Genomic DNA, 27,140 nt, shown 5'->3' on the forward strand with positions numbered 1-27,140 from the left:
CGTCACGTGATCACACGCACGTGCAACATCACCTGATGCGTCAGCACTAGTCAGCATCACGTGAGACCCGTGTTCACGTGATCCCGCGGGCGCGGCGGGGCTCCCGCAGCGGGCTCTTCCGTGTCTTGGCTGCGTGTGGCGGGGACTGGGCCCGGTCGGTCCCCGGCTGGCGATGGAGGAGGACGAGGAGGAGGGGCGGGCGCTGCTGGGGGGCACCCCCGCCGCCGCCGGGGCGATGCCGGCCCTCTGCGACCCCCGCCGCCTGCCGCACCGGCTCCTGGTGCTGCTGCTGATGTGCCTGCTGGGCTTCGGTGAGCGGCGGGCCCGGAGCCCTCGGGGGAGCTCGGCTGGCCTGGGGGGCCCTCGGGGAGCCCTCGGGGGGCTCGGCGGGCCGGGGGTCCTCGGGGATCCCTCGGGGGCTCGGCGGGCTGGGAGGCCCTCGGGAAGCCCTCGGGGTTCGGGGGACCTCGGGGGCTCGGCTGGTCTGGAGAGCCCTCGGGGTTCGGGGGACCCTCGGGGGTTCGGCGGGCCGGGGGGCCCTCGGGGAGCCCTCGGAGGGCTCGGCGGGCCGGGGGTCCTCGGGGATCCCTCGGGGGCTCGGCGGGCTGGGAGGCCCTCGGGGAGCCCTCGGGGTTCGGGGGACCCTCGGGGGTTCGGCGGGCCGGGGGGCCCTCGGGGAGCCCTCGGGGGAACTCGGCTGGCCTGGGGGGGCCCTCGGGGAGCTGTCGGGGGTTCGGCGGGCCTGGAGAGCCCTCGGGGAGCCCTCGGGGGGCTCGGCGGGCCGGCGGCGGGGCGGTCCCAACCCGGGCTCGGGCTCGCTGCGGTCCCTTCAGGCCCCAGAGGACAGCGGCTCGACCCCGGGTCTCACGTTGCTCCGCACCCGAGGCCGCCGGGGGCCCTGGCCGGGGGTGACCTCGGAACCCCGCAGCTGCTGCCACTTGAGCCCAGTCCAGCCCCGTCGACAGGCGTTGGCTTATTTTACACCGAGCCTTCCACTGCTGTCCGTTCTCCCGCCCTGGACGCCAACCTGTGTCCGTTGGTCACTTGCTCTGCCACTGTGTAGCAATCGCTTGTGGTCAGCTTGCTAGTGCAGGCTGCGCTTAGGAGAGCGCGGGACTGAAGGTCGTTTCCGGAGACCATGTGGGAGAGAGCTTTCCTGTGTCCCAGTCCTAAGGTGGTTCAGAAGCTGCTTTAACAGTTAAACGTTAGTTTCGTGGGAGAGGATGGGTTGCGAAGAAGCTAGCTGCCCTTATAGTAGCAGGTTTAGGAACTTGGCTTTAGATCTTTATGCCTCTACGGATGGATGTCTAAGCAGGCATGCAGGATGCTTTGAGCTTTGGTTTCTTTGCCCCTCTTTTTGTAGCTCTCTTCCCTTTTGTTGGGAAGATGCTACCATCATGAACTTTAAAACATGGCTTCGAAAGGCAGGAGGTGAGGTTCAAGTGGTGGGGCATCTCCTTTGCAAATATGAGGCTATGGATTCAAGTAGTACAAGTTTTTTCAAGTGCATGTACATGGTAAATTTCATTACATGCCAATCGTACCTCCCTAAGAGCTTATGGCTTGCTCATATTTGCACACGATGTACCTTAATCAGACTCACACCCTTCCTCCCCTCAATCCACTGCTTTCATTTCCCAAGCCAGTCTCAACAGCTGCATCGTTGAATTTTCACACATGCACATAAAATATTTTGATCATATTCTCCTTTCTCTACTCTCTTTCCTCCAGTAGTTCCCACACTAGGGCAGGACCTGTTTTACATTCTTCTCCTTTTCCTCTCCCCACCCATGTGTTAAGTTTTGTTTCTTTGTACTGGTACTTTGTGTACTGCTGGAGAGTTACTGGAGAAGTGGAGGCAGTGATATCTTAGCCTCCCAAACAATGTCAGTTATTTTAACTTTAAAATAAATCCTAATGTAGGAATATCAAATCTATCCCTTTTCTCTTTCTAATCCTCAAGAGACATTGTTTAATCTGATCCTTTGGAACCATTTTGTGTTCTTTCATTCATTGTACCATAACATTGTATTTGCTAAATAATTTGATTTTTAGATATTGTATATGTAGTGATGAGGATTTCAAACACTGGTTTAATTAGAATAGCTAAATCCCTTTCTGCTCTGGAGAAAAATGACCACAGGGAATGGTCAGGAAGTGCTGAGGATATCTGTGAAGTTTTTAGTGTTTGTATATTGACAACTTTAAAGAAGGAAAATACACTGCATCATAAAAATGTTAGTAAAATACAGATGGTACTGTGTGGTGAGAATAAAATGGACAAAAATAAAATGCTTGCTGACTCTGGAAGTTGTTCCTTTCCACACTGCTACATTGTGGGATTTCTTTGGCTACAATAAAGAAAATATTGGTAGATAAGAAAGTGGTCCAGAAAGGTTTCCATGGTGCATGCTTGTATTGTAATTCTTAGTGAGTTACATCTTGGAGATTTTTCTGTGGACCCTACTATTTTCTCTTAAAGTATTTGCTCTTTTTCTTTTCTAGGCAGCTACTTTTGCTATGATATTCCTGCTGCCCTTCAGACTCAGGTTAAGCGGGTGAGTTGTTTCTTTCATGTGGACCCTGGTAGCTGCAGAGGTAAGGAGGTGAGGGGAGCCTTGCTTCTGGCTGTGTGGCCTGAAAGACTGAGTGTGTGGATTTCATCCTGCATCGCTCACCAGATTACAGACCAGAGGCTCTTCTTAACGTTGAAATGAGTTGTTGTGAAGAATTCATTTGTAGCACACATGACTTGGAATATTTGCATATTTTAAATAAGTAATTCATGCTATTTTCAGGTTTGTTTGTTTGATTGTTTGGCTGTGTGTGTGTGTATGTGTGTATGTCAATCTTGGGACTTGAATTCAGGGCCTGAACACTGTTCTTAGTGCTCTGCCACTGTAGCACTTAGTGTTCTACTTCTGGCGTTTTACTCGTTAACTGGAGGTAAGAGTCTTTTGGCTTTTTGCCCAAGTTGTCTTCAAATCTCAGTCCTCAGTCTCCCACATAATTAGATGACAGGTGTGAGACACTGTGCCTGGCCATTTTTTAAAAAATATATTCTTACATTGGTTACTGCGTATTGTTCATGTCAGCAGTCTTCGTGTGGTTTTCAGTCATAGAAATATATTTGATATATACTACATTGGAGTATTTTCTATAGTCGTGTGTGGTGTTTTTCTTTGTAACTGGAGAAGAGTGCACACATGGCCCCTTTGTTTGCGCTCTGGAGTGGTGGAGGAGCAGGTAGGGGTTGTTTGGGGTTGGAAGTGGCCAGGGGTCAGTAAGCATTCTTTCCCATATGGCAGGAACTTCCCGTGCAGGCAGTAATGAGAGAGTAGGGAAGGAACTAGAGGCAGACGAGGGGTTCCCAAACATTTTGGAGTCAGTTAAGCTCCTGAAGTGACAGGCAGACTCAAGAAACGCCATTCCCCGCCAGTTTCTGGGCAGAGATGGTAGCTCGAGATTTCAAGGAGACTTAAGAAGTGAAGGCGTTTAATTTTTGGGTTGCTAACCAGAACTGTGTGGAAAATAGTTGTGTTTTCTTCCCATGTAGGACATGCAGGTAAACACCACCAAGTTCATGCTGCTGTACGCCTGGTATTCCTGGCCCAATGTGGTTTTGTGTTTCTTGGGTGGCTTTTTGATAGACCGAGTATTTGGAATACGGTAAGCTTGGATGAAACCTTACCTCTTGTTACACTCACTTAGTGATTAGGAAACTGTATGTCTAGAGAGATCTTGAATAAGTTTGTGCATTCTCTGTGACAGTTGACCGGATTGTTTCTGGAAGGTGTTTCTACCTCCAGACTTGGTTTGATACCCTGGTGGGTGTGTGTCAGTCAAGGGCAGGGTCAGATGGCATTCTGTGCCTTCAGCTATTCAGATATGATTCTTCCACCTTCCAATGAGACTGACAGGGTCTGGGTCTCCTGAGTGCCACACGAGAGCCACATGCTCATTTTGCTACTGCCCTGAGTTGGATGTGACTTCTTGAGCTTTAGTTTCTTCATTGTGAGTACAGTTCGGAGGGCAGAGGGAGAGAAGCATGTGTATCCTCTGGTCCAGGGGTAGGAGGCACTCCCATAGCCCCTCTGTTTTTGTACTTGAACTTGTTATGAGCCCTTGCTCTGCAAGCTCTTTGTCCAGTGATGGGGTGTGTGGCTGCTGCGGACCTAAGTGTACTGGGGATGCTTGCTGGAGGTGAAGGGAATGGGGTGAATAGAGTGCTTTGTCAGGTTGGCAGGCTGAGGCAAACTGGTTTGGGACTCAGGTGAATTTCCTAGTACTAAGAACTTGAGCAAAACATAGCACAGCAATGCCCTAGGGCGGTGAGAGTTTACATAGACATAGGTTCCCTAGATGACCATAACTACTTTCTTATTCTGAGATACTGGCCCCTTGCTTGTTGAGGCAGGTGTTCTACTGTTTGAGCCATTTACAGTCCGCACATACACACACATATACATCCATCCATCCATATATATATATATAATTATTTTTTTGCAGTACTTGTTTTTCAGGTAGGCTGTCACATTTTTTGCGCAGGGTTGACCGCAGACCTTGGTCCTCCTACAGAGCTGGACTGACAGATGTACATCACCAAATACAACTTGTTTATTGAGGCAGTGTCTCAGGTGCCAGGACTGGCCTTTTGCCTTCATCCTTCTAATTTGCCTCCTAAGTAACTAGGGTTATAGGTGTGAACCACCACACTTGGCTGACATTACTGTGAAGGAACATGAATCAGATGTCAAGTTTGGATTTGTAATTATATAATGTGGTTAATTATCGTTTCAGAAGTAGCTTTTAGTTACCAAGAATTTGACCATTCAAGATTACTTTAGAATTCCTTGCAATCAATTCTAATTGCAATCAAATTATAAAAATAATGAGGCTTAGTGGTAGAGGGCTTGCCTAGCATGCATGAAGCCTACATAAACAGAAAAAGCCAGGAGTGGTGCTGTGGCTTAAGTGTAGAGTAGTGCAGGGCCTATCTCAGCCTAGGCCCTGAGTTCAAGCCCTAAGACTGGCCAAACAAAACCTTCCATGTTAAATAGTTGAAGATTATTTAAGTTTCAGAGACAGTAACAGCTTGAACGACCAACAGTAGCCATTACGGAAGCATCTGGGACCCCGGAAATCCAGACAGCCTGGAGAAAGTTGCTGATCTCAGAGCTGACCACCACTTCCTGTTTTGCGTGGAGGAATGCAGAGGCTGCATAGAAAATGGAAAGGAACTGTTAGTAAGAATGTGTGACTACCACCAGTAATATAGGAAAAATTGAAGACTTTTTTTCTCTCCTGAACAGATGGGGCACAATTATCTTCAGCTGCTTTGTTTGCGTTGGACAGGTACGCAAGGCATTACACCTGGTAATCATTTGAGAATGACATTTGAATTCTTGTCTAATTATTTTGGCTTGTAAAGATGTGTTTAGTGAATGTTTCGCTTGTTAGCCAAATAACAAATGCTCATACGGTATATTAGTAATAGTTTAAAAATATACAGATATTAATATTTTTAACTTTACAGATTTTTTTAAAAAGAAAACATGGAAATTTTGATTTATTTTCAATCTCTGTCTCTCTCTCCTCTATCTCTTTTGTTTGTCGTGGGACTTGAACTCTGGGCCTGGGTGCTGTCCCTGAGCTCTTCAGTCCAGGACTAGTGCTTTACCACTTTGAGCTATAACACCACTTCCCACTGTTTTTCTTGAATACTCTTGAAAAAAATTTTGCTGGTCCTGGGGCTTGAACTCAGGGTTTTGTCCTGATCTTTTTTTGCTCAAGGCTCGTGCTCTACCACTTGAGCCTTTTCTGAGTACTTTATTGGAGATAAGAGTCTCATGAAATTTTCCTACCTGGGCTAGCTTTAAACTGATCTGAGCATGATCCTCAGATCTTAGCCTCCTGAGTAACTGGGATTATAGGCATGAGCCACCAATGTCCAGCTTCTCTTGAATACCTTGTATTTATTCTCTCATTGATACAGTATTAAATTCTACTTTACAGGTTATTTTTGCTCTTGGTGGACTATTTAATGCCTTCTGGTTGATGGAATTTGGGAGGTTTGTGTTTGGGTAAGTTAGGCATAATTTCATTTACTTTTACATGTTTGTTAAGGATGTTTGGATCTTGGTGGTTTTGTTTCTCAATGTGGGATTGAACCCAAGGCCTCTCACGTGCCAGCCACTTGGATTGAACTGACTGAGCATCACCAAAGCCCTTATTGATGAGAATAGAACGCTGCTCTATTTTCAGAGGAAGTACCTTAAATTCTTGAAATCTGGTGACTGCTTGTGGAAGAGTATTTCTTGTATTGAATTTCCTTTAAAATAGGCAGTGATTTTGAGTGGTCCTATTTAGCCCTGCACAGGATTTCAATGAAATGTTTCTTCAGAGCTAGTTTTCCTAGGCATCTAGGAAATTGTATTGTTTATTGAAGGTGGCTTGACGCCTCACTTGGGAAGGGGCAGGCCTTCATTTTCAGATGCTTGACACATGGGCATTTCCCTCTCTCCTGTGGCTGATGGTAAATCCTTTCGATTCCTGTTCAGGAGCTGTGAGGAGCACAAGGTCCCAGGCTGTCTCAGGCTCTTTAGCCTTTTCCGCTCACAGATAGTGTTCTGTCACTTGAGTCACACCTCCATTTCCAGCTTTTTGGTGGTTAATTGGAGATAAGAGTACCATGGACTTTCCTGCCCAGGCTGGCTTTGAACTGAGATCCTTAGATCTCAGCCTCCTAAGTAGCTAGGATTACAGGCGTGAGCCACTGGCGTTGCACTTGCAATTTAGTCTTTCACTTAAAACCAGATTTACTCAAGCACCAGGGGCAGGCAGACACACACGTGCTGCTGCCTAAAGTGCTCCATGTCAGAAAGCAAATGTGGCACATGTCCCAGACAAGACTGTGGTCAGAAGTGGCCTCCCAGGCAGTGGGCCCATGGGGCAGTGTGGGGTTGGAGTGGAGGTGGAGATGGGGCATGCACTTCTGGATTAGGGGGTGGCGAAGGCGCACCCAGGGGTCCTGGGGTATGTGGGATGGACCTGAGGGAACAGAAAACCCAGGAGGTGGGTGAATGTCCAGCCTGTCCCTAAACGTGGGCACCATTGATTGGCAGTGCTTTGTGTGTTGGCCTGAAAAGTGTGAAGTATTTTAATGAAGCGTGGACTAGCGTCCCTGTCCCTGTCCTTACCAAGCATGGACTGGCGTCCCCCTCCATGTCCTACCAGACGTGGACCGACGTCCCCCTCCGTGTCCTTACCAGGCGTGGACTGGTGTCTCCCTCCGTGTCCTTACCAGGCGTGGACCGACGTCCCCCTCCGTATCCTCACCAGGTGTGGACTGGCGTCCCCCTCCCTGTCCTTACCAGGTGTGGACTGGCATCCCCCTCCGTGTCCTTACCAGGCATGGACCGGCGTCCCCCTCCATGTCCTTACCAGGCGTGGACCGGCGTCCCCCTCCATGTCCTTACCAGGCGTGGACCGACGTCCCCCTCCGTATCCTCACCAGGCGTGGACTGGCGTCCCCCTCCGTGTCCTTACCAGGCGTGGACTGGTGTCTCCCTCCGTATCCTCACCAGGCGTGGACTGGCATCCCCCTCCGTGTCCTTACCAGGCGTGGACTGGTGTCTCCCTCCGTGTCCTCACCAGGCGTGGACTGGCATCCCCCTCCGTGTCCTCACCAGGCGTGGACTGGCATCCCCCTCCGTGTCCTCACCAGGCGTGGACTGGCGTCCCCCTCCGTATCCTCACCAGGCGTGGACTGGTGTCTCCCTCCGTGTCCTCACCAGGCGTGGACTGGCGTCCCCCTCCATGTCCTTACCAGGCGTGGACTAGTGTCCCCTTTGTGTTCTGTATAGCACAGCCCTAGGTGGAGGGTCACCCAGCATCCTCATTCCTGTCCCGGATTTTAAGGCAGCATGGAATGACTCGCACACTGGCGGTACAGAGCAGCTGTGTCTTTGGTTGGCTTTGATGGTGATCAGGCACAGGTCTGGAGAGCCTGAGGTCGGGTCTGAGCTGCGAAGAGTCACGGAAGGCTGGAGGCTGGAGTCACAAGACACTCCTGACTCCTGTATTTGACTCCCACACCTGGTCTGGGGGTGCGTGCGTGTGTGCCATCTCTCAGTGTTGGGGATTGGCCTTCTGGTGCTGAGCTGTGCCCTGAAAGCAGGCTGCTTCCTTGTGGTGCAGTTGGATGCTGGGGTGGCAGTGCCATGTCACAATATGGATTGGCTGAAGCACCCAAGAGCCACTCGTGCAGGAGGCTCTGATTTCACCGGGTGAGGCTGTGGTCAGAACCTGGCAGGTGGAAAGTCTTTAAGAGCTGGGCCATCTCTCTCCCATGCTAGGATTGGTGGTGAGTCCCTGGCGGTTGCCCAGAACACATATGCTGTGAGTTGGTTCAAAGGCAAAGAATTAAACCTGGTGTTTGGACTCCAACTGAGCATGGCCAGAATTGTAAGTATGACCATATGACCACAGACCACGAAGCCACATTGGAAGTGTCGGGGGGAGGAGTATGTTTCAGGGTCCCTGAGGGAGGGGTGCTGGGGCATGCTCGTGTCTCAGATGGGGTATGGATTTACACAGTCCCCTAGAACTATCACGGCATTGCTCGGTGGCATCTCTTGGCCTCGTGTCAGCCAGCAGTCAAGCCCAGTGAACATTGAAGAGTTGGGAGAATTTGAGAATTTGAGTTGGGAGAACGTGAGAGGTGTTTGCATTCTGACACTAGCCTGACACCCACCTGACTCCTCCCACACAAGCAGTGTTAACTACTTTTGCCCTCTGTCATTATTACATTGTTTTTAAGTCTATTTATTTTTTTGGTGCTGGTGCTAGAGCCTGAACTGAGGGCCTGAGGATTGTCCCTGACTTTTTGAGCCACAGCTCCTCTGTGGTTAACTGGAGATAAGCATCTCACGGACTTTCCTGCCTGGCTGGCTTTGAGCTGCGCTCCTTGGATCTCAGTCTCCTGAGTAGCTGGCATCATGGACCTGAGCCACAGGCCCAGCATTTGCTTCCTCCTGTTGCTTATTTGAGGGCAGCTCTCCAGTTCTCAGGCAGGTTGTGTTGTCAGTACCTGAACTCCCTACACTCTGGGTGCCCCCAGGTTGCCCAGGGGAGCCGGTCCTCCGTCCTCTTGGAGCCTGGAGTGATGATGGTGTGGAAGGCTTGTCTGGTGGAGGGACCAGGGGAACAGCATTGCATTTTCACTCATGTACCCTGGAAAGCATGTCAGTAGTTGTAAGCTCTGCGAGTAACTACAAAATCTGGCCTTTGAAAAATCATACTTTCAAAGGTGAATAAGTGGCATGAAAGTGTAACTTTCTTCAGGAACAAAAAAGCCCATGTATATTAATGTATTGTGCATGTGTTCACTCTTTCACTTGAGCCGTATCTCCAGCCCAACTTTTTGCTTAGTACTCGGAGATAGATAATTTTGGATTTTTCTGCCCAGGCTGGCTTGAGATCATAGTTCTCTCATCTCAGCCTCCTGAATAGCTAGGATTATGGGCATGAGGCACCAGTGCTACCTTTTATTTCTGAAGCATTTGTCACTGTGCACCGTGTTGCATATATTTTTTTTTTTTACCCCCATTACCATGTTGTTTTGTTCTTTTTTGTATCCACAGCATAGAAGTAGTGACTGGCCTGTAGTAGAAGCTCAGTGATTATAAAATGAGCAAAGCTATCATCTCACTGTTACTCTCTAGCTCCAGACATTGAGAACATTCTTGGAGAAACTTTGATTTTAGATTTCAGTTTAGGGAAAGACTGTGCTGTTTCTGGTAACTGGTCTAGCTTTGTCTTAGGAACTCTGGATTTTATACCATGTTCCATGTTTTCTTTGGCCACGTGTTGTGAAAGTACTGTGTCATTTTGGATACTGGCATTTCCCAATAAACTGCCATTTGTTTTGTGGCTTGTGGCTTTATCATTATTTTCCTTGCATTAAATTTTTTTAAATTCCCGTTTTGTTTGTATCCCAATTACACTTGTTTGTTTCTTTCTTCTTATTTATTTATTTATTGGCCAATCCCAGGCTTGAACTCAGGGCCTGGGCACTGTCCTTGGGTTTTCTCAGTGCTAACACTGCACCACTTGAGCCACGGCACCACTTCTGGCTTTTCCTGTGTATGTGGTAACAAGGAATGGAACCCAGGTCTTCATGCATGCTAGGCAGGCACTCTACCACTATGCCATGCTCCAGGCCCCATGCTTGTTTCTTGAGGGCACCATGAGGCGTGGACAGCTGGGCTTCTATTGGTTTTCCTCTCTAGGGAAGCACGGTGAACATGAACCTCATGGGCTGGCTATATTCTAAGGTTGAGGCGCTGCTGGGTTCTGCTGGCCACACCACCCTTGGGGTGACACTGATGATCGGTGAGTGAGTTCTGGCATGGCCCAGCAGGCATTGGGGCTGAGGGTGGAGGCTGTGTGAGTCTACTGTGGTGCAGGGTTCTCTCCCTCCCTCCCCCGCCCAGTACATTCATTTTTCTGACTAGAAATAGCCTGTCTGTCTTTCTTTCTTTCTTTTTTTCATTTATTTATTTTGTTTTTTCTGGTTCCAGTACTGTGGCTAGAACTCTGGGCTGGGCACTGTCCCTTAGCTTTTTGCTCAAGGCTGTACTTTGCCCTTGAGTTGTGACTCCATTGCCAGTTTTCAGGTGGTTCACTGGAGGTGAGAGTCCCATGGACTTTGCTTCCTGGGCTGACTTTGAACTGCAGTCTCAGAGCTCAGCCTCCTGTGTAGCTAGGTTGACAGGTGTGAGCCTCCAGTTTCATTTCTGTTTTCTTAAAGTGGAAGATTGGACATTGTAGGGTCCTCAACGCTGTCATCTGCATTTGAGGTAGTCTAGGAGTGGGAGTGAAAACAGATACAGGAATGTGGTCATATAAGGTGCTGTTAAAGGAAGACTGGCTTCCCGTGATCAAATCCAGCCTGTATTTCTAGCGTGCTTAGGTCCTGTGGGTGTGACTGGGTGGGAATGAATGCCTGGCTGGGCAGTAGTCTGGGGGCTGGCAGGCTCCATGCTGGCTCTCATGGTTCTGTGCATGGTCGACAAGGATTTGACCTTGGTCTCAGTCCTCTGCAAAATTTCTGGTCTCTTGGACCAGTGCTCTGCAGGCCCCTCCTGTCCCTGCGCTCTCTAGCCTGCCTCTTAGCCCTCAGCCCCTGAGGTCTCTGGGAAGTATCCTGTGTGCAGATCTCAACAGGGCACTGCGGGGTGCACAGGCGTCCCTCAGGACCCCACAGAAGCCAGGGCAAGCTGGAGGGGCTTTGGGCTCAAGTTTTGCATGGCTTTTAGATCTTGATACCCACTTGGTTCCCAGGCCTGTTAAACAGAAGCTGGTGGGAAGATAATCCTAAAGCTGTGCATCTCAGGCTGCCACTGCGCTGCTCAGGCCTCCCCCCAGCTCTCCAGCCCCCCCTACCTGCTCCTAGTAGACAGTTGTGGAATTTTGGAGCCAAAAAAGACCTCGCTGTCAGCAAGTCAAAGCACTTTATTAGTCAGGTGCCCGTGGTTCACGCCTCTTATCTAGCTATGCAGGAGGCTGAGGTCTGAGTATCCCCATTCGAAGCCAGTGTGGGCAGGAGTTACAACTCTCCAATTATACACCAAGAAACCAGAAGTGGAGTTGTGGTCCAAGTGATAGATCACTAGTGTTGAGGGAAAAAGCTAAAGGAAAATGCCAGGTCCTGAGTTCAAGTCCCCAGTACCAGCACCAAAGAAAAAATAACATGGAGCATTGGGGCTCAGACAGCTTAAATTCAGTGGGTTGAGAAGGGATAGCAGAGATCCTTCCTCCCCCAGAACCCCTGCCCTGTGCTGTCCCCTTCTCCTCCTACTCCTCTATCTGAGCCTCCTGGTTACTCGGAGTCCTTGTCCTTGTTGTGTGCACTGCTCTTCTTAAAGCCTCCTTTTGTTCCTTAGGCTGTGTAACGTGTGTTCTGTCATTAATCTGTGCCATGGTCCTTGCGTACTTGGATCACAGAGCAGAGAGAATCCTCCATAAAGAACAAGGAAAAACAGGCAAGTATCAGTGCCAGGTGGGCCTGGGGACCCTGGGCCTTGGAAGGCCCTTTGCTGAGAGGTAAGGCCCTGCTGTCCTGCTGGGAGTTGATGCACATGTGCACTTTACCTTCCTTGTCTGAAGTTCTGGTGTTGTTTGGTAGAGTCGGATTCTGGAAGGGAGCAGGAAAGTGGTCACTCACCATAGCGGCTGTGTTTTCTTACGTCTTCTCAGTTATTCCAGAGATGGTGTTTGTGTTGTTTCCTAGAGAAGTATCTGTTAAAACTCAGTTGCTGAGGCACTCACCTGGCACAGGTGAAAATTCCTCTGATATGTGGAACTTGCTCATGGAGATTTCTCTTTCCTCCCCAAGGTGAAGTTATTAAGTTAAGTGATATAAAGGACTTCTCATTACCCCTGTGGCTAATATTTATCATCTGTGTCTGCTACTATGCTGCTGTGTTCCCGTTTATTGGGCTTGGAAAGTGAGTATTTCTAGCATTGTACTTTCTTTTTTTTTGACTGGGATTTGAGCTGAGGGCCTTCACTTGCTTGAGAGGCACCTGAGCTCCTTCCTTCACACCCCACTTTCCTTGGCTTATGTATAATGAGCTCAATCACAGAATTGTAGGTTTTTGTTGTTGGTAGATCATCTTGTTTTTCTGGTCAGGGTTTATAGTTACATAGGAATTGTTCATATTCTGTGATGTGTTAGGTTTCTTGGCTTAAGCTTAATATTTTTATTACTTTTGATTCATCATACCAATGCTTGATTTAGGATTGTTTTTTTTTTTAGTTTCCTTTTTATTCCTTGAGTAGAAACTTGTCTTTTCTTTCTTCTTCTTATTAATAGAGAATATTCTTTTTAATAATAGAGACTGTGTATTACTGCATTGTGACTGGACACATGTTTGTTTTCAGGATTGTAATTCTACCAGACTTAAAGTCAGAGTTTAGGGCAGACTCCTTTTGCATTATTTTCTTTTTGTCTCCCTGTTCATTGCCAGAATCTTCAATAGAGCAGCTCAGACTTTTGGGAGATGTGCTATTTGTATTTTTCTCACCTTTAAAGTGATGCTTCCATTTTCAGTAAGTGAAGACTAGAGTTCTCTTTGTTATAAAAGTTATCTTGTGTACACTGCTCTTGAGGACAAGAGTGAATTTGGTTTTCTGAAGGCTGGTGTGCAAATTGTATGTAAGTCAGTGGAATAATTAGGTAAATGCTGGAGCCGTGGGGAGTGGTGACAGTGGACTCAAGTAAGGAGAGAAGTACTAGGAAGAAAGAAATGCTTGTTGAATTTTAGAGTTATTTTTACTCTGTTTTGTCCTTTTTTCTCTTTAAACCAAGTTGTTCTTTCTAACATGTATGTTTCTCTCTTTTTAATTGTAGAGTGTTCTTCACAGAGAAATTTGGATTTTCTTCCCAGGCAGCGAGTGCAGTTAACAGGTATATGTTCAGTTCTGCAGGGGCCTCCTGCATTCAGTGTGGGTCTCAAAACCAAGTGTTAGAACGAATGTGTGCCACATACCACCACATTCAGTGTGACACCAAAATGGAACTGGGCCTTAACCCCCGAGGGGTGCTCTGGGACAGACCCCTGGGACAGCCCGGCTCTGCCCTGCCTCGTACTTGCGGACTAACTGCCTTCCATGTTGTCTGGGCAGCATTGTGTACGTCATCTCGGCTCCTCTGTCCCCGGTATTTGGACTCATGGTGGACAAGACCGGAAGGAACGTCATCTGGGTCCTGTGTGCGGTGGCCGCCACGCTGCTGGCCCACGTGATGCTGGCCTTCACCATGTGGAACCCGTGGATCGCCATGGTAACGCGCGGGCGGTCAGGCCAGGCAGCTGCGGTGGCACCCAGGGCAGTTTCCACACAACACTGGCTTCCCACAGAGAGGCACAGCTACAGGGAAGGCTTGGTTCCCTCTGCTCACTACTGATGACGCCCTCTGAGCTGGAGGAGAATTTGAAACACAGCCAGCATGTCAGTTACTTCCATTTATTTTTCTGTACTTGTGTAAAAAAGCCTTTTATCAACGGTGCAAAGCACCTGTGGCCCAGCATGCATTCTTGGTCTTCAGATTACAAAAGGATAGTATAGCCATCAAGTTCCTATGTGAGCCAGAATTCCGTTTTCAAGGTCACAGGCTGACGTGCTGCTGGCAGTTGGAAACATTGAGGCACTTGTGAGGATTTCCGCAGAAGTGCTCCTCCAGCCCAGCCCCTTTGTGCTTCAGTTATTTCTCCAAGGTGGCTCTGGGCTAGCCTCAGACTGTCCTGAGCCACCAGCAGCATCATGCCTGAAGCTTCCCCAGTCACTTTCTATATCAGTGCTATGCACATTGTCTTCTTGCTGGCCTTGGGTTCACTTTACTATTTGTCATCCCTGATAGGTGACAAATACGTGGATGAAGTCATCATGTTTCTTTGTTGAGAAAATGTCAACATTGGGTGATATCTGACAATGAGGGAGATGGGTAGGAGAGTGACCGGTGATGTGGCTTTGATTAATTTGTAATTCCAACTAAATGCTGGAGGATTGGCTTACCCCAGGCACAGGGAGGAGCTTGGGCAGAGACTGCGTCCTGGGCTCCAGCTGGAAACAGGGAAGGCGGCACGTGATAGCTGTGACTGCTCTTGCTCTCCTTCCTCTGTCCTAGTGTCTCCTGGGCATATCATACTCGCTGCTGGCCTGTGCTCTATGGCCCATGGTGGCGTTTGTCATTCCTGAGCATCAGCTGGGAACTGCGTATGGCTTGTAAGTACCCTGTTTGCCTGAGGGGCCATGTGTCCCTCTGCTGAGTCCATCGCTAGAAAAGTCCAGCTCTCCAGAATGGGGTTGTTTTTCAGTTTCTGGGCAGCTCTGAAACTGGAGATCTTAGAAAAGTCTGCTGTCTGTTAGTCACATGGCCAGGGCAGCACAGGGCTTCTCAGGGAGGAGAGGAGCCCAGGGCCACGGGACCTTTCCTTCCTCCAGGGGAAGGGGAGGACTCACTGCAGTAGAGAGCTGCTGTCCTACCTTTGAGCGGATGACTTAGTGATGAAAAGGGTGTGGCTAAGCCACGAAACGTGGTGCAGGTGCGCTGGTGGCAGCGTGGTGAGTGCTGGTGGCGTCAGGGGAGAATGGCCCGCGGTGAGGCTGTGTTTGTGCTTCCTTCCTGCAGCATGCAGTCCATCCAGAACCTCGGCTTGGCCATCGTTTCCATCATCGCCGGCATGATCCTGGACTCTCGGGGGTATTTGTTTTTAGAGGTGTTCTTCATCGCCTGTGTTTCTTGTGAGTATGCCTTGTGGTGCTGTGGTGCTGTGGTGCACGGTTACCATTCTTAGAGTTTCTGTTGTTTTGTCCCCTACTTAGAATTCAGAGACAGGAGGCACAGAGGTGCCTGGTACGAAGCCTGTGTTGTGGGTTGGCAGTCGGCGTCCCGGCTCTGCCTTCGTATTTCCAGGAGCAGTGTGACAGGAGCGGGCGGATGCTCGGGCGCCTAGGTGTCAGTGCTCACGGTTTCTCCATCGGGCAGCTGCAGGTTGCTTGAGTTTTGGTCTCCATGCCTGCCTGCAGCAGTCCTTGCTTAAAGCTGGGAAGCTGTTGAAAAGTTCTAACCAGAAACTGGCATTTCCTGTAGTCCTGCGTGCAGTAGATCTGTACCAGCGCAGGTGCCTTCCACACCTGGTGGGCACACCTGACACACAGTGATGGATAACTGCCCCCCCACCCCACCCCAAAGAGCTGAGGACTGAACTCAGGGCCTTGCACTTGCCAGACAAGGGCTCTTTCTCTGAGCTAAATCTCCAACCCCTAAACTTTTGTAGACTATCCTTGGAGTGTGAGATTGGAGTCTTTGCTTTTAAGCAGTTTCAAATTTATTTTGTTACCCTAACGTAGAATTAAGCACATCACAGTTTAACAGTACCTCGTTTTTTTGGTGGTTGTTGTTAAAAACAGATCATTTAAGCATTCCACAGTGTCTTCTCTTTGGTCTGTTTTTGATGCTTTCCAATGACACGTACATTTGGGCACAAACTCAATCCTGTGCCATTTAAACGTGTACATGTTTATTTTTGGCATGTTTAAAGTAAATTTAATAACCTCACTTGGTAAGAGAACAAGCCGAACCTCATGTTGTGAGATCTTTGCAAGCTATGGGCTTCTGGGGTTGATCCATTCATTAGTGAAACAGCATGGTGAGTGGTTGAGTGGCTGCCCAGAGTTTGGGGGGTATGTCAGGAAGCATCATCAGTTAAGAGGGGGAGGGGAGTCAGGATACCGTGGGTTGTTCTGGTGCCTCTCCTGTGGGGCATTAGTGAGTTCTGGGGTGAGTTGCAGCCATTTCCAAAGGAGGAAATTCTGCTTCACTTCTTTGGAGTGCTTTTAGAAAATGAAATGAACAGTATTAATTTTCAAGTGCCTGTTAGTAAAGGCCTGGTTTTACTTAGAGTTCACTTTGTATCTGAGAAAAAAGTCTAGTTTTTAAGGGTGCTGTGTGTGTTTCTCTCCTAGTGTCCCTTTTATCTGTGGTCTTACTTTATCTGGTGAACCGTGCACGAGGTAAGAAGTTGTGTTGTTTCCTTTCAAGTTCTAGCGGAGCCTCTGTGAGTGGCTGCGTCGTCTCCTGCTCCGCAGGCCAGGGCTTTACTTGGCCCTGCAGCAGTGACTTCCGGGCCTAGTGACGTAACACATAATGGGATCTGGGGCATTTAATTCAGTAAAGGGCGGTTAGGCTTTGCCATCTTGGAGCCAGGTCTGTCTTGGTTTTGTAAATGCCTTGTTAGGAAAATAAGGCCCTGTGAGTGGTATGTGTGTGTGTGTTTGCATTCTTTATTAAATTTTATAACTGCTTGGCCCTAAAGAGTGTTAGATACATGGCGAAATGTAACACACATGCTGTTTAAAATAGTCATTTCCTTTAGCTTCTTTTAATTTTCACTGTTAGTGGATACTTATTATTTACCTTAAGATATAGCTTTAAAAATTATAATGTTCCAACTAAAGAACCTGAAGCAGTACTAATTCCAAATTTAAAAGTTAAAAAGCTAAAATTAAGAATGATATGTGTCACATAAAGATTCTATTTTCCCATCTTTCATGAGTGATCTGTGCAAATGTTTACATGTGTTTATTATACTGTTTTTACATATAATACAGAAAATACTTTGTCTTTTAGGTGGGAACTTAAATTATTCTGCTAGACAAAGGGAAGAAATGAAACTTTCTCATACTGAGTAAGTATTGAGAAGCTGCTTGCTTTATTTTGAAGTCTTAAATATTAGCATTTTATTTCAAGTTATTAGGTTTGGGCTTTTTAGAAACAAGTTTTTTTTTGTTTTGTTTTGTTTTGTGCCAGTACTGGGACTTGAACTCAGGACATGGGCATTGTCCCTGAGATTTTTTGCTTAAGGTTCTTGCACTACCACTTGAGCCATAACGTCACTCTGGTTTTTTGGTGATTAGTTGGAGATAAGATACTTACTTAAGGACTTTCTTCCCGAGGTTGGCTTTAATACCGGATCCTCAGATCTCAGCCTCTTGAATAGCTAGAATTATGGGCATGAGCCATTGACACCCTGTAGAAATTAGCCTTTTTTTCTTGAGTCTCAAGCCTCATTATGTTTGGAACTTAGTGACAAAATGTTTCAGACAGCTTGAAAAGGTGGCTGTGGAACAGCAAGCCCTGGGCTGTGCTCTTCCATACATAGAGGTCTGTGGCGGTGGGCTGCAGGAGAGTCTTCTGCCTCAAGTTCCTTTTTTGGACCGATGTTCCATTTTCCTGCATAATTTCCTTCTTTCGAAGGACTGCCAGCCTCTGGTCACTGTGTCACGGCATCACCACGTCCTCTGTCTTTTTTGGCATGAGGTTTAGTTGTGTCGTATGTGCCGCAGGGTGATGGGAGCTCTGTCCTGATGGGGTTGGTGGCGTGGGCCTGCTCCACTCAGCGGTGGTCCTGGCCTCAGCCTTGGCTGGGCAGAACAGTCAGAAACTCCATTCTAATCAAGTAGCAAAGAGCTGGGCTAGGGCTGGAGGTTCTGGAGTTTAAACATCTGTACTGCCCTCTTCCCTCCCACAAGTCCCTGCCCTGTTTCTAATGCTTTTAGAAGGTGAATTTTTACTTAGACATTTCCTCAGAAGCTGGGCATCAGTGGCTCACACGTGCCATCCTGGCTTCTCAGGAGGCTGAGCTCTGAGGATTGCAGTTTGAAACAGGCCCGGGCGGGAAAAGTCTGAGACTCTTATCTCCAATTAAATCATGGAAAAAGCTACAGGTGGTGCTGTGGCTCAGGTGGTTGCATGTTAGCCTTGAGCCAAAGGAGCTCAGGAACAGTGCCCAGGCCCAGAGACCAAAAAAAAAAAATAAAAAAAAAGTCATATATTGTAAGCTTGTGACTTTTTTTTTGGTACTGCTGAGTCTGGGCGCTGTCTGTCCCTGAGCCATTTTGCTGAAGGCTAGTACAATGTCTTTTGATCCATAGCTCCACTTCTAGCTTTTTTTTGATGTTTAATTGGAGATTAGAGTCTCATGGGCTGGCTTCAAACCATGATCTAAAGATCTCAGTCTCCTGAGTGGTTGGGGACTGGCTACTGCATATCCAAGACTTACATCTACATGTCAAATAGTAATCCTCTTAGAAATACATCTTGAGAAAATCATTGGTAATACTGTGAATTTTAGAAATCTTCAAAAAATCTTTATTACTTAAAAAAATTGGAAATGATTTAAATATCTGAGAGTAGGAAAGAAGTTAAATAAGATGCACTCATATAATAAAAGTTATCAGGATTATGTTTTAGGGTTTTTAATGTCTAGATAATATACTGTGTTAAGTAAAGATAAAAATCTTGTTCGAGAAAAAGCCTGCACTGTGTGTCCAGCTACTTGTGCATAAGGCAATTCTGAGAGCTGGCCCAGATAGCAGCAGCTCTGTGTAGAGGATTCAATGATTTCTCCTGCAATTTCACATTTTCTCTGTTACACACTTGAGAAGAGTTACAGAATTATCCAGAAAAAAAGCATATTACTGTAATTTCTCACAGTACCTTCTAGCATTTGTAAGCAGAGGGGCCTGCCTGTTTCATTTTCCCTTCTCTGATAATTTGCTCTGTTTCCTTGCAGGTGAGTTTCCATGACCATGCCTCGAGAAGGGCTACATACACCTGTGACTTAGAACCTCCACAAATAATGTGTAGTCTTTTTTTTTTTTTTTTTTTTTTTTGCCAGTCCTGGGTTCAGTGCTTGAGCACCGTCCTTGGACTTTCTCAAGGATAGCACTCTACCACTTGAGCCTCAGCACCACTTCCGGCATTTTGCTGTGTATGTGGGGTATCGAGGAATCGAACCTGGGTCTTCGTGCATGCTAGGCAAGCACTCTACCACTAGGCCAAACTCCTGGCCCCCATAATGTGTAGTCTTAAAGTTGGCATTTAGCCACTAGGAAAAGGAGTGGGATGGAAGGTGGTATTTATATGTCACATGCACCTCTGTCAGTGTGTTTGTGCGGGCATTACTAAGAATTCTGCTTCAGGCTCGTCATCAGTGAACAGCTTCGGGGTAACTGCCAGTAGTAGCCAACACAGGATCTCGTGTTGAGATGATTCTATTATCTCATGGGGATGGGGCCCATGTCTTACAGCGGAAACAAAGCAAAGCAAACCAAGAAGACAAAGCCTACACAACAGACAAATCCAGACTTTATTGCTTGTAGAATAAATGATGGTGTGGTAATGGTGTTTTCTTTGTGGTAGAGAAGGTGAGGGGCAGGAGATGTGAGTCAGTAGTGGAGTTCTCCTGTCTACCAAGCATGAGACCCTAGTTCAGTCCCGAGTACTGTCCAAAATAAGACTAAACCAGGATCTGGTCATCTTAATTCCTCAGGAAGCCGAGATTTGAGGATCCCAGTTTGAAGCCAGCTTGGGGAGGAAAGTCTATGAAACTTTTTCTCCAATTAACTACCAGAAAAGTTGGAAGTGGAGCTGTGGCTCAGTGGTAGAGTGCTGGCCTTGAATTGAAAATGCTCGTTGTGGTGCCCAGTGTAATGCCTATGTCGCAGGACTACCACCAAGAAGACCACCGAGAGCCAGATGTTCCGAAATGCAAAAGCAAGGCTTTATTCAGGTGGGCTGTAGTTCGGGCCTCGTCCTATGCACTGACACAGCTGGGCTTAGGAGGAGGGCCCCGAGCTGAACTTTTACAGGGCTTATAAAGGCAAAGACCACAGATTTACAGCAACTAGGTGTTTGAGTAAGGTAAGGTGGGGGTTAGGGACATTCCAGGGCCATTGGAGCTAAGGGTAGGTTCCCATGCTGGTTGAGTCCTAATTAGCCATTTGGAGGTAGTTTTATGAGTCGTAATTAGCTATCTGAGGGTAGTTTTATGGCTTAGCAAATAGTGCTATCCCTGGAATTTATGAGAGGTCTTTTTTTTTTTTTTTTTTTGCCAGTCCTGGGCTTGAGCTCAGGACCTGAGCACTGTCCTTGGATTTTTCTCAAAGCTAGAGCTCTACCACTTGAGCCTCAGCACCACTTCTTGCTTTTTTTTCTATGTATGTGGTACTGAGGAATCAAACCCTGGTCTTCCTGCATGCTAGGCAAGCACTCTACCACTCTGCCAAACTCCCGGCCCTGAGTTCTGGTTAATTTTAACAGACAGGCCAGTCCCTGGAACTTACGGGTGCCGCCATTCTGTTTATTTAATTTATGTGCGCTTTTGGGTCACTCATAGTTTGTATAAACAAGATGCCTCAGAATGGGGGGTGCTTTTTAGCTCCTCATCCCCCTCCTTTTTGTTTTGCCTAGTCAAATCCTTGACTCATTTACCTCAGTACAAACGGGGTTATACCGGGTGTGTAGGATTATCAGTTTTATAACTCTGATCCTCTTTTTTTTTTTTTTTTACTAAGGACATCATTGCATTAATTACACGTGGGACAATCGACAGTAACATTAAACTAATCACCAGAGGGCCAATAATGGCAGAGGATTAGGGAAGTTGCCCAGGGGGACCAGTTGTATAACATCTCATATCATCCTTGGGACCCCTGTCTCTCCCTTTCTTGCTCATCTAGTTTCCTCTTTACAGCTGCCAGGCTATAAACCCCAGTGTGGTTTGTCCAAAAGCAACATTCTTCCAGGGTGACTCTCAGAGCTCTAGGAACAATATACCTAGTCCTGTTCTGGAGGACAACTTTAGCTAGGGACCTCAGTGAGTCAGTGAGCTTGTCGATTGACTTATGCAGATGTCTTAGGTCAGCATCTGTTTGGGACCCAGAAGTGTCAAAGTCCATTTCTCTGGGAGTCTGAAAGTCCAGGATCCTCACAAGCCGTCTTCATCTAGGAGTGGTGAACCCAGTAGCACTTTCCCGCTATCTTCGCAGTGGTTGGAGTGCTGGGAATCACAGCGCAGGTTCACTCGAGTGCCAGGGTACTGGAAACCAGACGATGAACATGTCCCCAGATCAACTTGTAAGGCCTGTAAGGACTGGATTGAATCATGATTAACAGTGCCAGCTGAGATAACACATGGCTTGGGGGGCCAACACTTATCAGACTCTGGCAGATAGCATTCTTTGGTTTGGAGGGGTATATAGCTTGCCCTCCCAGTTCTACACCCAAGAAAGCCCTCACAACCGGGAACCATGCTTAGCAATCCCTCAGGTGGGCACAAAGAATAGTTCCACATCACTGTACCAATCCTGACCCAGCTTGCATCATGACTGACTAAATTGCATACTAATTTTGCTTGTTAGCTAAGACATGCTCATACCATCTACTACATACAGGAACTCTAGGATTTGTCTTCCTCCCTTTTTAGAACATTTAAGACAATTCTTTCCAGGTCCTTTCTTATCCATAAGAAACCATTTTTTTTTCTTTTTCCAACTCCTCTCCCAAAACCTTTACTAACCTTTCTCTATTTTTCATTTTACTATAGCTCATTTACATTTGCACCTGTCACCTCTAGGCTGTTAAGCACTGGATGGAAAATTCCCTTCACCCATCCAGAGTCACCATAATGGCTGCAAAAACCTAGGGGACTTTGAACTTTGCACAGACAATGTCCCACCACCAAGGGTTTAGTTCCAGTCCTCTCAGGAAGCAGCTGCGGGGTGGTGGTGGAATCAGGCAGGACAGAATGTGTGGCAGCAGCCTCATCTCTCAGCAGCTCCAAAGGAATGTCACACCTCCTGCTGGGTCACCTGCAAATTTCTGCACAGCCTGGTTAAAGAGGCTTAACCTAAGTCCTGACTTCGGTGAATTCTTCCAATGATTTCCTGGTTGCTTTACCTGAACATACTCAGTTTTGCAGGCTGGCACCCCATTGTTTTTTTTTTGCCAGTCCTGGGCTTCAGCTCAGGGTCTGAGCACTGTCCTTGGACTTTCTCAAGGCTAGAGCTCTACCACTTGAGCCACAGCACCACTTCCGGCTTTTTTCTATGTATGTGGTACTGAGGAATCGAACCCGGGTCTTCATACATGCTAGGCAAACTACCACTAGGCCAAACTCCCAGCCCTACCCCATTGGTTTTTAGGACAGTATAGGGTTGAGGTTCCAAAGTAATACCAGGGTGACAACTTTTAGTAACCAGATTTCATTTGAATGAGACTAGGATTCTCTAGACAGGAACAGAAGACTTGAACCTGTAGCCATTTCCCACAAGTGCAGTCTCCACTCTTGCACATCTGTTACTACTCTTTCCCATGCCTCTAACTTATCCTGTCTTACTTTCCCAAAATTACTCTGGTCCCTTCATCTTAAGGAGGTTGTTGGGCGAAGATCCATCTTCTGTAACATCTTCCAGCTAACTCGGGGACGTTGTCTCTATATCTAGCCAGGGAACCTAAAAGCTTAGTCTGTTTTACCAAGAGGTTGCCAAGATTACATATCAGGAGCAATATTTTACTCCGAATTGGAGATCATAGAAAACATTTAACTGCACTGTTGGGGTCCTTCGTCTCCAGTCTCTCTCGACTAGTCGGAGGGATGGGGAAAAACACACCCCGACCAGTCCAAGCCACGAGAGGAGAGACCCACTGTCCTCCCGCACTCAGCCTTCCTTCCCTGGAGTATGAACAGAGACACCACGGAGCTTCATCAAGGCAGGAAAATCTCTGTCCCCCAAAACCCCCTCCTGAGGAAGTCCCTCCAGCTAATATATCCTCACTCTAGGTCCCAGCAGAGAGTGATAAACAATAACACATTTGTAACCATTCGTAATCAAGTCGTGCCCTGCTTCTTGCGCCTTGCCTTGTCTCAACAGAAAGTTGTTAGACATGGCGTTACTCGGCCCCCAACACTGCACAAACTTTGGTTACAACAATGTAGTTTACTTAGCACCCATTTGCAAAGGCATTTTCTTGACTGGGGAACTTAATCTCTGTGACTCTATGCCTCAGTTGTCAGTGTAGGCCTAGACAATAGGGACACAAGCCTCAGGTCCACAAACTTTGCTGAATTTGTGGCTGGTGTCAATTCAAAATTCGCTCAGTTAGAGCTTTGAGCAAACCCGGGGGTCAGGATTGTAAACTACCCACTATTACAGATGATTGACATGTTCCTGCCCAGTAAACATGGACATTAGTAAGGCATGCTTACAAACTATTCTATGACCTGGCTCTGATTAATTTTGAATGGCCAAGCACAAGTGACTCTAGGATCTGAAACCATCTCTGCCATCCAAGCAGTGGCTTACTGTATCGGGATGCTTGGAGTGTCTCTTCACACAGGGATAAATGTCCCATTGGCATTTCACTTGGTTGGTTGCTGGACTTGAACTCAGGGCCTGAGCGTTGTCCCTCACCTCTCCAGCTCAAGGTTAGCACTGCCACTTTGAGCTCCAAAGCAACTCTGCCTCACTAGCACTCTGCTGCTAGATTAGACACCACAATCTCACAGAGACTTTGCTTTGCCGGGCTGGCTCAGAACTGCAGTTTTCAGATCAATGAGTTCTACAAAGGCCACTTGACTCCAACTAGAAGCAACAAGGTGGTCAATCACAGAAATAGTCTCTAAGCATGATCTTACCTGGAACTTGGTAAGGGCCAAAATTACATCTGAATAAGGATCTGCTATCTTCCATGGGCCAGCTGGAAATCACTATAAAGAGACAAGAGCAAGCTAAAATAGAAATTAAGCAATATTGTGGTAGTCCTAATTTTCCTTTTTTCTCTTTCTTGAAACTGACATTTAGGACTTCACTTTCAAATTTTGTTCAGAAGCCCATTTCTAATTTTCTTTAAAACTTTTACTGATATTTGCTTAAACACTTAACACTTTAGCCTTTATTTGCACTTGAAGAACACTTAAGGGCTCAAGGCACTCCCTTTGCCTCAAGGCTTCCTTTTAGAAGAGGCATTTTTTTTTTTCCCTTGCAGTTTAGGTTACTGCCTAGCACTCCAATAACAGTTTCAACTCAAGTTTTTTCTTAATGCAAGAACTATAAATATCATCAGTGCACCAAAAGTCCAGACTTAGTTTCCTTCTTTTTCTAAAATACATGAAACCAAATTGTAAGGAGATAAACTTTTGAACATTCCTTTTAAAACCCTTTTTCCCTATTTAATACATTTTAGGGGGCAGTTTAAGGAATACTAATCACATCACCCACATTTTACCATCAGATTTTTAGTGTCGATTTGCAAGGAAAAGATAGGATGAAGATGGTCTACTCTTCCCATCTGACCAGGTTTGGATGAACAGCCTTTGTGCCAGCCATCTTTCCGCATGCGTGGACCCTCCCTGATGGCCTTTTCCACCATGGAAATGCAGAGCTGCACCTTTGCCAGATCACCTCGTACCCCCAAAGATGGCCACACAGGACTATCCTAAGTTTTCCTATCCTTTCTCTCAGCATTTGATTATCTAAACAGTTTTAAAAGCCAGGCAAAGTTTCTGACACTGATAAACAAATTCACATTTAAATCTCTAATACTTGTCTCCAACTTTTAACTCAAGGAAATAAATTCCAAATTCCCTAATGCCTCTGGGGCTAAACAAGATACAATGCTTACAATGTGAACAGCTCTATGCATTACAATACCAGATTTTTTAAAAATGCAGATTTCAGAATCTTTAGAAGAATCCTATTAACGAGTTCCTCTTTAAAATAATGCAATAATCCTTTGAGACACTGGAAAACATTCAAACCTAATAATTTTCTTGAAGTTTAGACTTAGATTTACCCAAATGCCTTTGTGTTTCAAGTATGAGCTCATCCACTGTTTCACATAGCATGCTGACAATTTAACCTTGAACATGTTCACTCACACACATTCACACACACATTCACACTCAAAGATCTTAAAGTGCGCAAAAATCCGGAAGCTTTAGTGTCAAGAGAGTTTTGCCAATTTTACTCTTGCAGGTGAGAACCAAGTTTTAAGACAAAGCTTTCTAACAAGACAACTTAGCTGAAATTTATTTTTCCAGGGCTTGTTACAGCTGCAGCCACGCAGGAGTGGCCATACCAGGCCTGAGACCCAGAAATGTTCAAATAAATAACAAAGACATAAACACACAAAAATCACAAGGATCCATATTTAGGACTGGTACCAATTTCGAAAACAAAACCAGACAAGACAAAAAACACCTAACAAAACAAGACAAAAGCAGAGATCTTTAGGTACCCCCAAATTTTGATGTCATGCCTGGCAGCAGTCAGAGTGAAGAAGACACCTCAGGGCCCTGAAAACTATCAGGAGGAACCTCGTGGAGATGTCCATTCTCTGGCAGCTGGCTCGCCAAGGCCATCCTACCTGCAAAAACTACTATCAGGGGGGCAAGAATCTTTCGTTTCCTTAACCTCCTTCCAGTGAGCTGGAGTCAAGTCTAGGGGGCTGGATGGGACATTGCCCATGGCAAAATAACAAAGGGGTAAGACAATTCCAACAAAACAGAAAATCCAATACACACAGGCCTGAGTCTTAAAAGAATTACTAGATGGAGATCTCCCAAATTGGTCTGCTGACATCTGTGGAGAAACAGAAGGAGCAGACCCAAGAGCAAGGTGGGCCAGTTGAGTCTCGGGTTAGGAGACCTTCCCGGTCAGTGTCGGTCAAAAACCAGACTGCTTATGCCCTATGAGTACTAAGAAGGGGTTCCAGGGGCCCCCTTCTACGTCTCTCAGTCCCTCCAGGGTTGCCATACAAGCACATTCACTTAGGCAATCCCTTTGAGAAATACGAGTTGGAGCGGCCGTCCTCGAAGCGACAGTGAAGCAGACAGATAGATGACAGGACAAAACAAATCAACAGCGCTGTTTTCTTACCTTCGGGGTCTGGGGTCTTGGGGGTCTCTGGGGGTATCCTGGATGATGCCTATGCCACAGGACCACCACCAAGAAGACCACCGAGAGCCAGACAGTCTGAAATGCAAAAGCAATGCTTTATTCAGGCGGCTGCAGCTTGGGCCTCTTCCTTACACACCAACACAATGGAGCTTAGGAGGAGGGCCTGAGCTGATACAGGGCTTATGAAGGCAAAGACCACAGATTTACAGCAACTAGGTGTTTGAGTAAGGTACGTGGGGGTTAGGGACATTCCAGGGTGATTGGAGCTAAGGGTAGGTTCCCATGCTGGTTGAGTTCTAATTAGCCATTTGGAGGTAGTTTTATGGCTGAGTCGTAATTAGCTATCTGAGGGTAGTTTTATGGCTTAGCAAATAGTGCTGTCCCTGGAATTTCTGCAAGTTTTGGTTAATTTTAACACAGACAGTCAGTTCGTGGAACTTACGGGAGCAACAATTCTGTTTCTTTAACTTATGTGCGCTTTTGGGTCACTCATAGTTTATATAAACAAGATGGTTACTGCCTCAGAATGGGGGATGCTTTTTGGCTCCTCATCCAGGGCCTGAGATCAAGTCCCAGGACCAGTACACAAAGCCACAACAAAATAGGACAGAAAGACGAGACTCACGAATGGGGGTAGTTGCTTCTGTTGAACTGGCCTAGCGTTTGTGCTGTGCTGTCCTGAGCTGCCCTGGCCCTCTGGAGTTGGCCTCCTATTAGGGACATCATGTAGGACAGACTATCCAAACACTCATTTTCTTTCTTTCTTTCTTTCTTTTTTTTTAAGTAGATCAATTAACTAGGAAGTATTAGAGTTGGGTATAGCAGGGTAG

The 27,140-nt window shown here is 46.9% G+C and overlaps 1 protein-coding gene across 5 annotated transcripts; it reads left to right on the top strand.

The window, feature by feature from the left end:
- Window positions 1-86: 86 nt before the first annotated feature.
- Mfsd1 (major facilitator superfamily domain containing 1) lies at window positions 87-19,235 on the top strand. Of its 5 annotated transcripts, XM_090338208.1 has the most exons (16): window positions 89-311; window positions 2,506-2,558; window positions 3,557-3,669; window positions 5,313-5,355; window positions 6,016-6,083; window positions 8,358-8,466; window positions 10,293-10,395; window positions 11,949-12,047; window positions 12,401-12,512; window positions 13,418-13,474; window positions 13,693-13,849; window positions 14,693-14,790; window positions 15,197-15,309; window positions 16,534-16,581; window positions 17,198-17,255; window positions 19,143-19,235. In XM_090338208.1, the coding sequence occupies exons 1-16, from the start codon at window positions 173-175 to the stop codon at window positions 19,144-19,146; spliced, it is 1,374 nt and encodes a 457-aa protein (XP_090194334.1). In that variant the 5' UTR covers window positions 89-172; the 3' UTR covers window positions 19,147-19,235. The 5 variants fall into 5 exon arrangements, with proteins under 5 accessions (XP_090194343.1, XP_090194371.1, XP_090194334.1 ...); XM_090338217.1 differs by lacking the exon at window positions 19,143-19,235 and having other exon boundaries at window positions 87-311; window positions 17,198-17,259; XM_090338225.1 differs by lacking the exon at window positions 3,557-3,669 and having other exon boundaries at window positions 226-311.
- The last annotated feature ends 7,905 nt before the right edge of the window (window positions 19,236-27,140 follow it).

This window comes from Megascapheus bottae, chromosome 1 (genome assembly GCF_031878675.1).
Source record: "Megascapheus bottae isolate mThoBot1 chromosome 1, mThoBot2.hap1, whole genome shotgun sequence".
In the NCBI taxonomy this organism is placed as follows: Eukaryota; Metazoa; Chordata; class Mammalia; order Rodentia; family Geomyidae; genus Megascapheus; species Megascapheus bottae.

Bases quoted from the DNA above. Each gene is read 5' to 3' on its own strand.
- Mfsd1 (XM_090338217.1), top strand. From the start codon at position 173: ATGGAGGAGGACGAGGAGGAGGGGCGGGCGCTGCTGGGGGGCACCCCC. The intron at 10,396-11,948 runs GTGAGTGAGTTC...TTTGTTCCTTAG, and splicing joins TGGGGTGACACTGATGATCG to GCTGTGTAACGTGTGTTCTG. The intron at 12,513-13,417 runs GTGAGTATTTCT...TTTTAATTGTAG, and splicing joins CCGTTTATTGGGCTTGGAAA to AGTGTTCTTCACAGAGAAAT.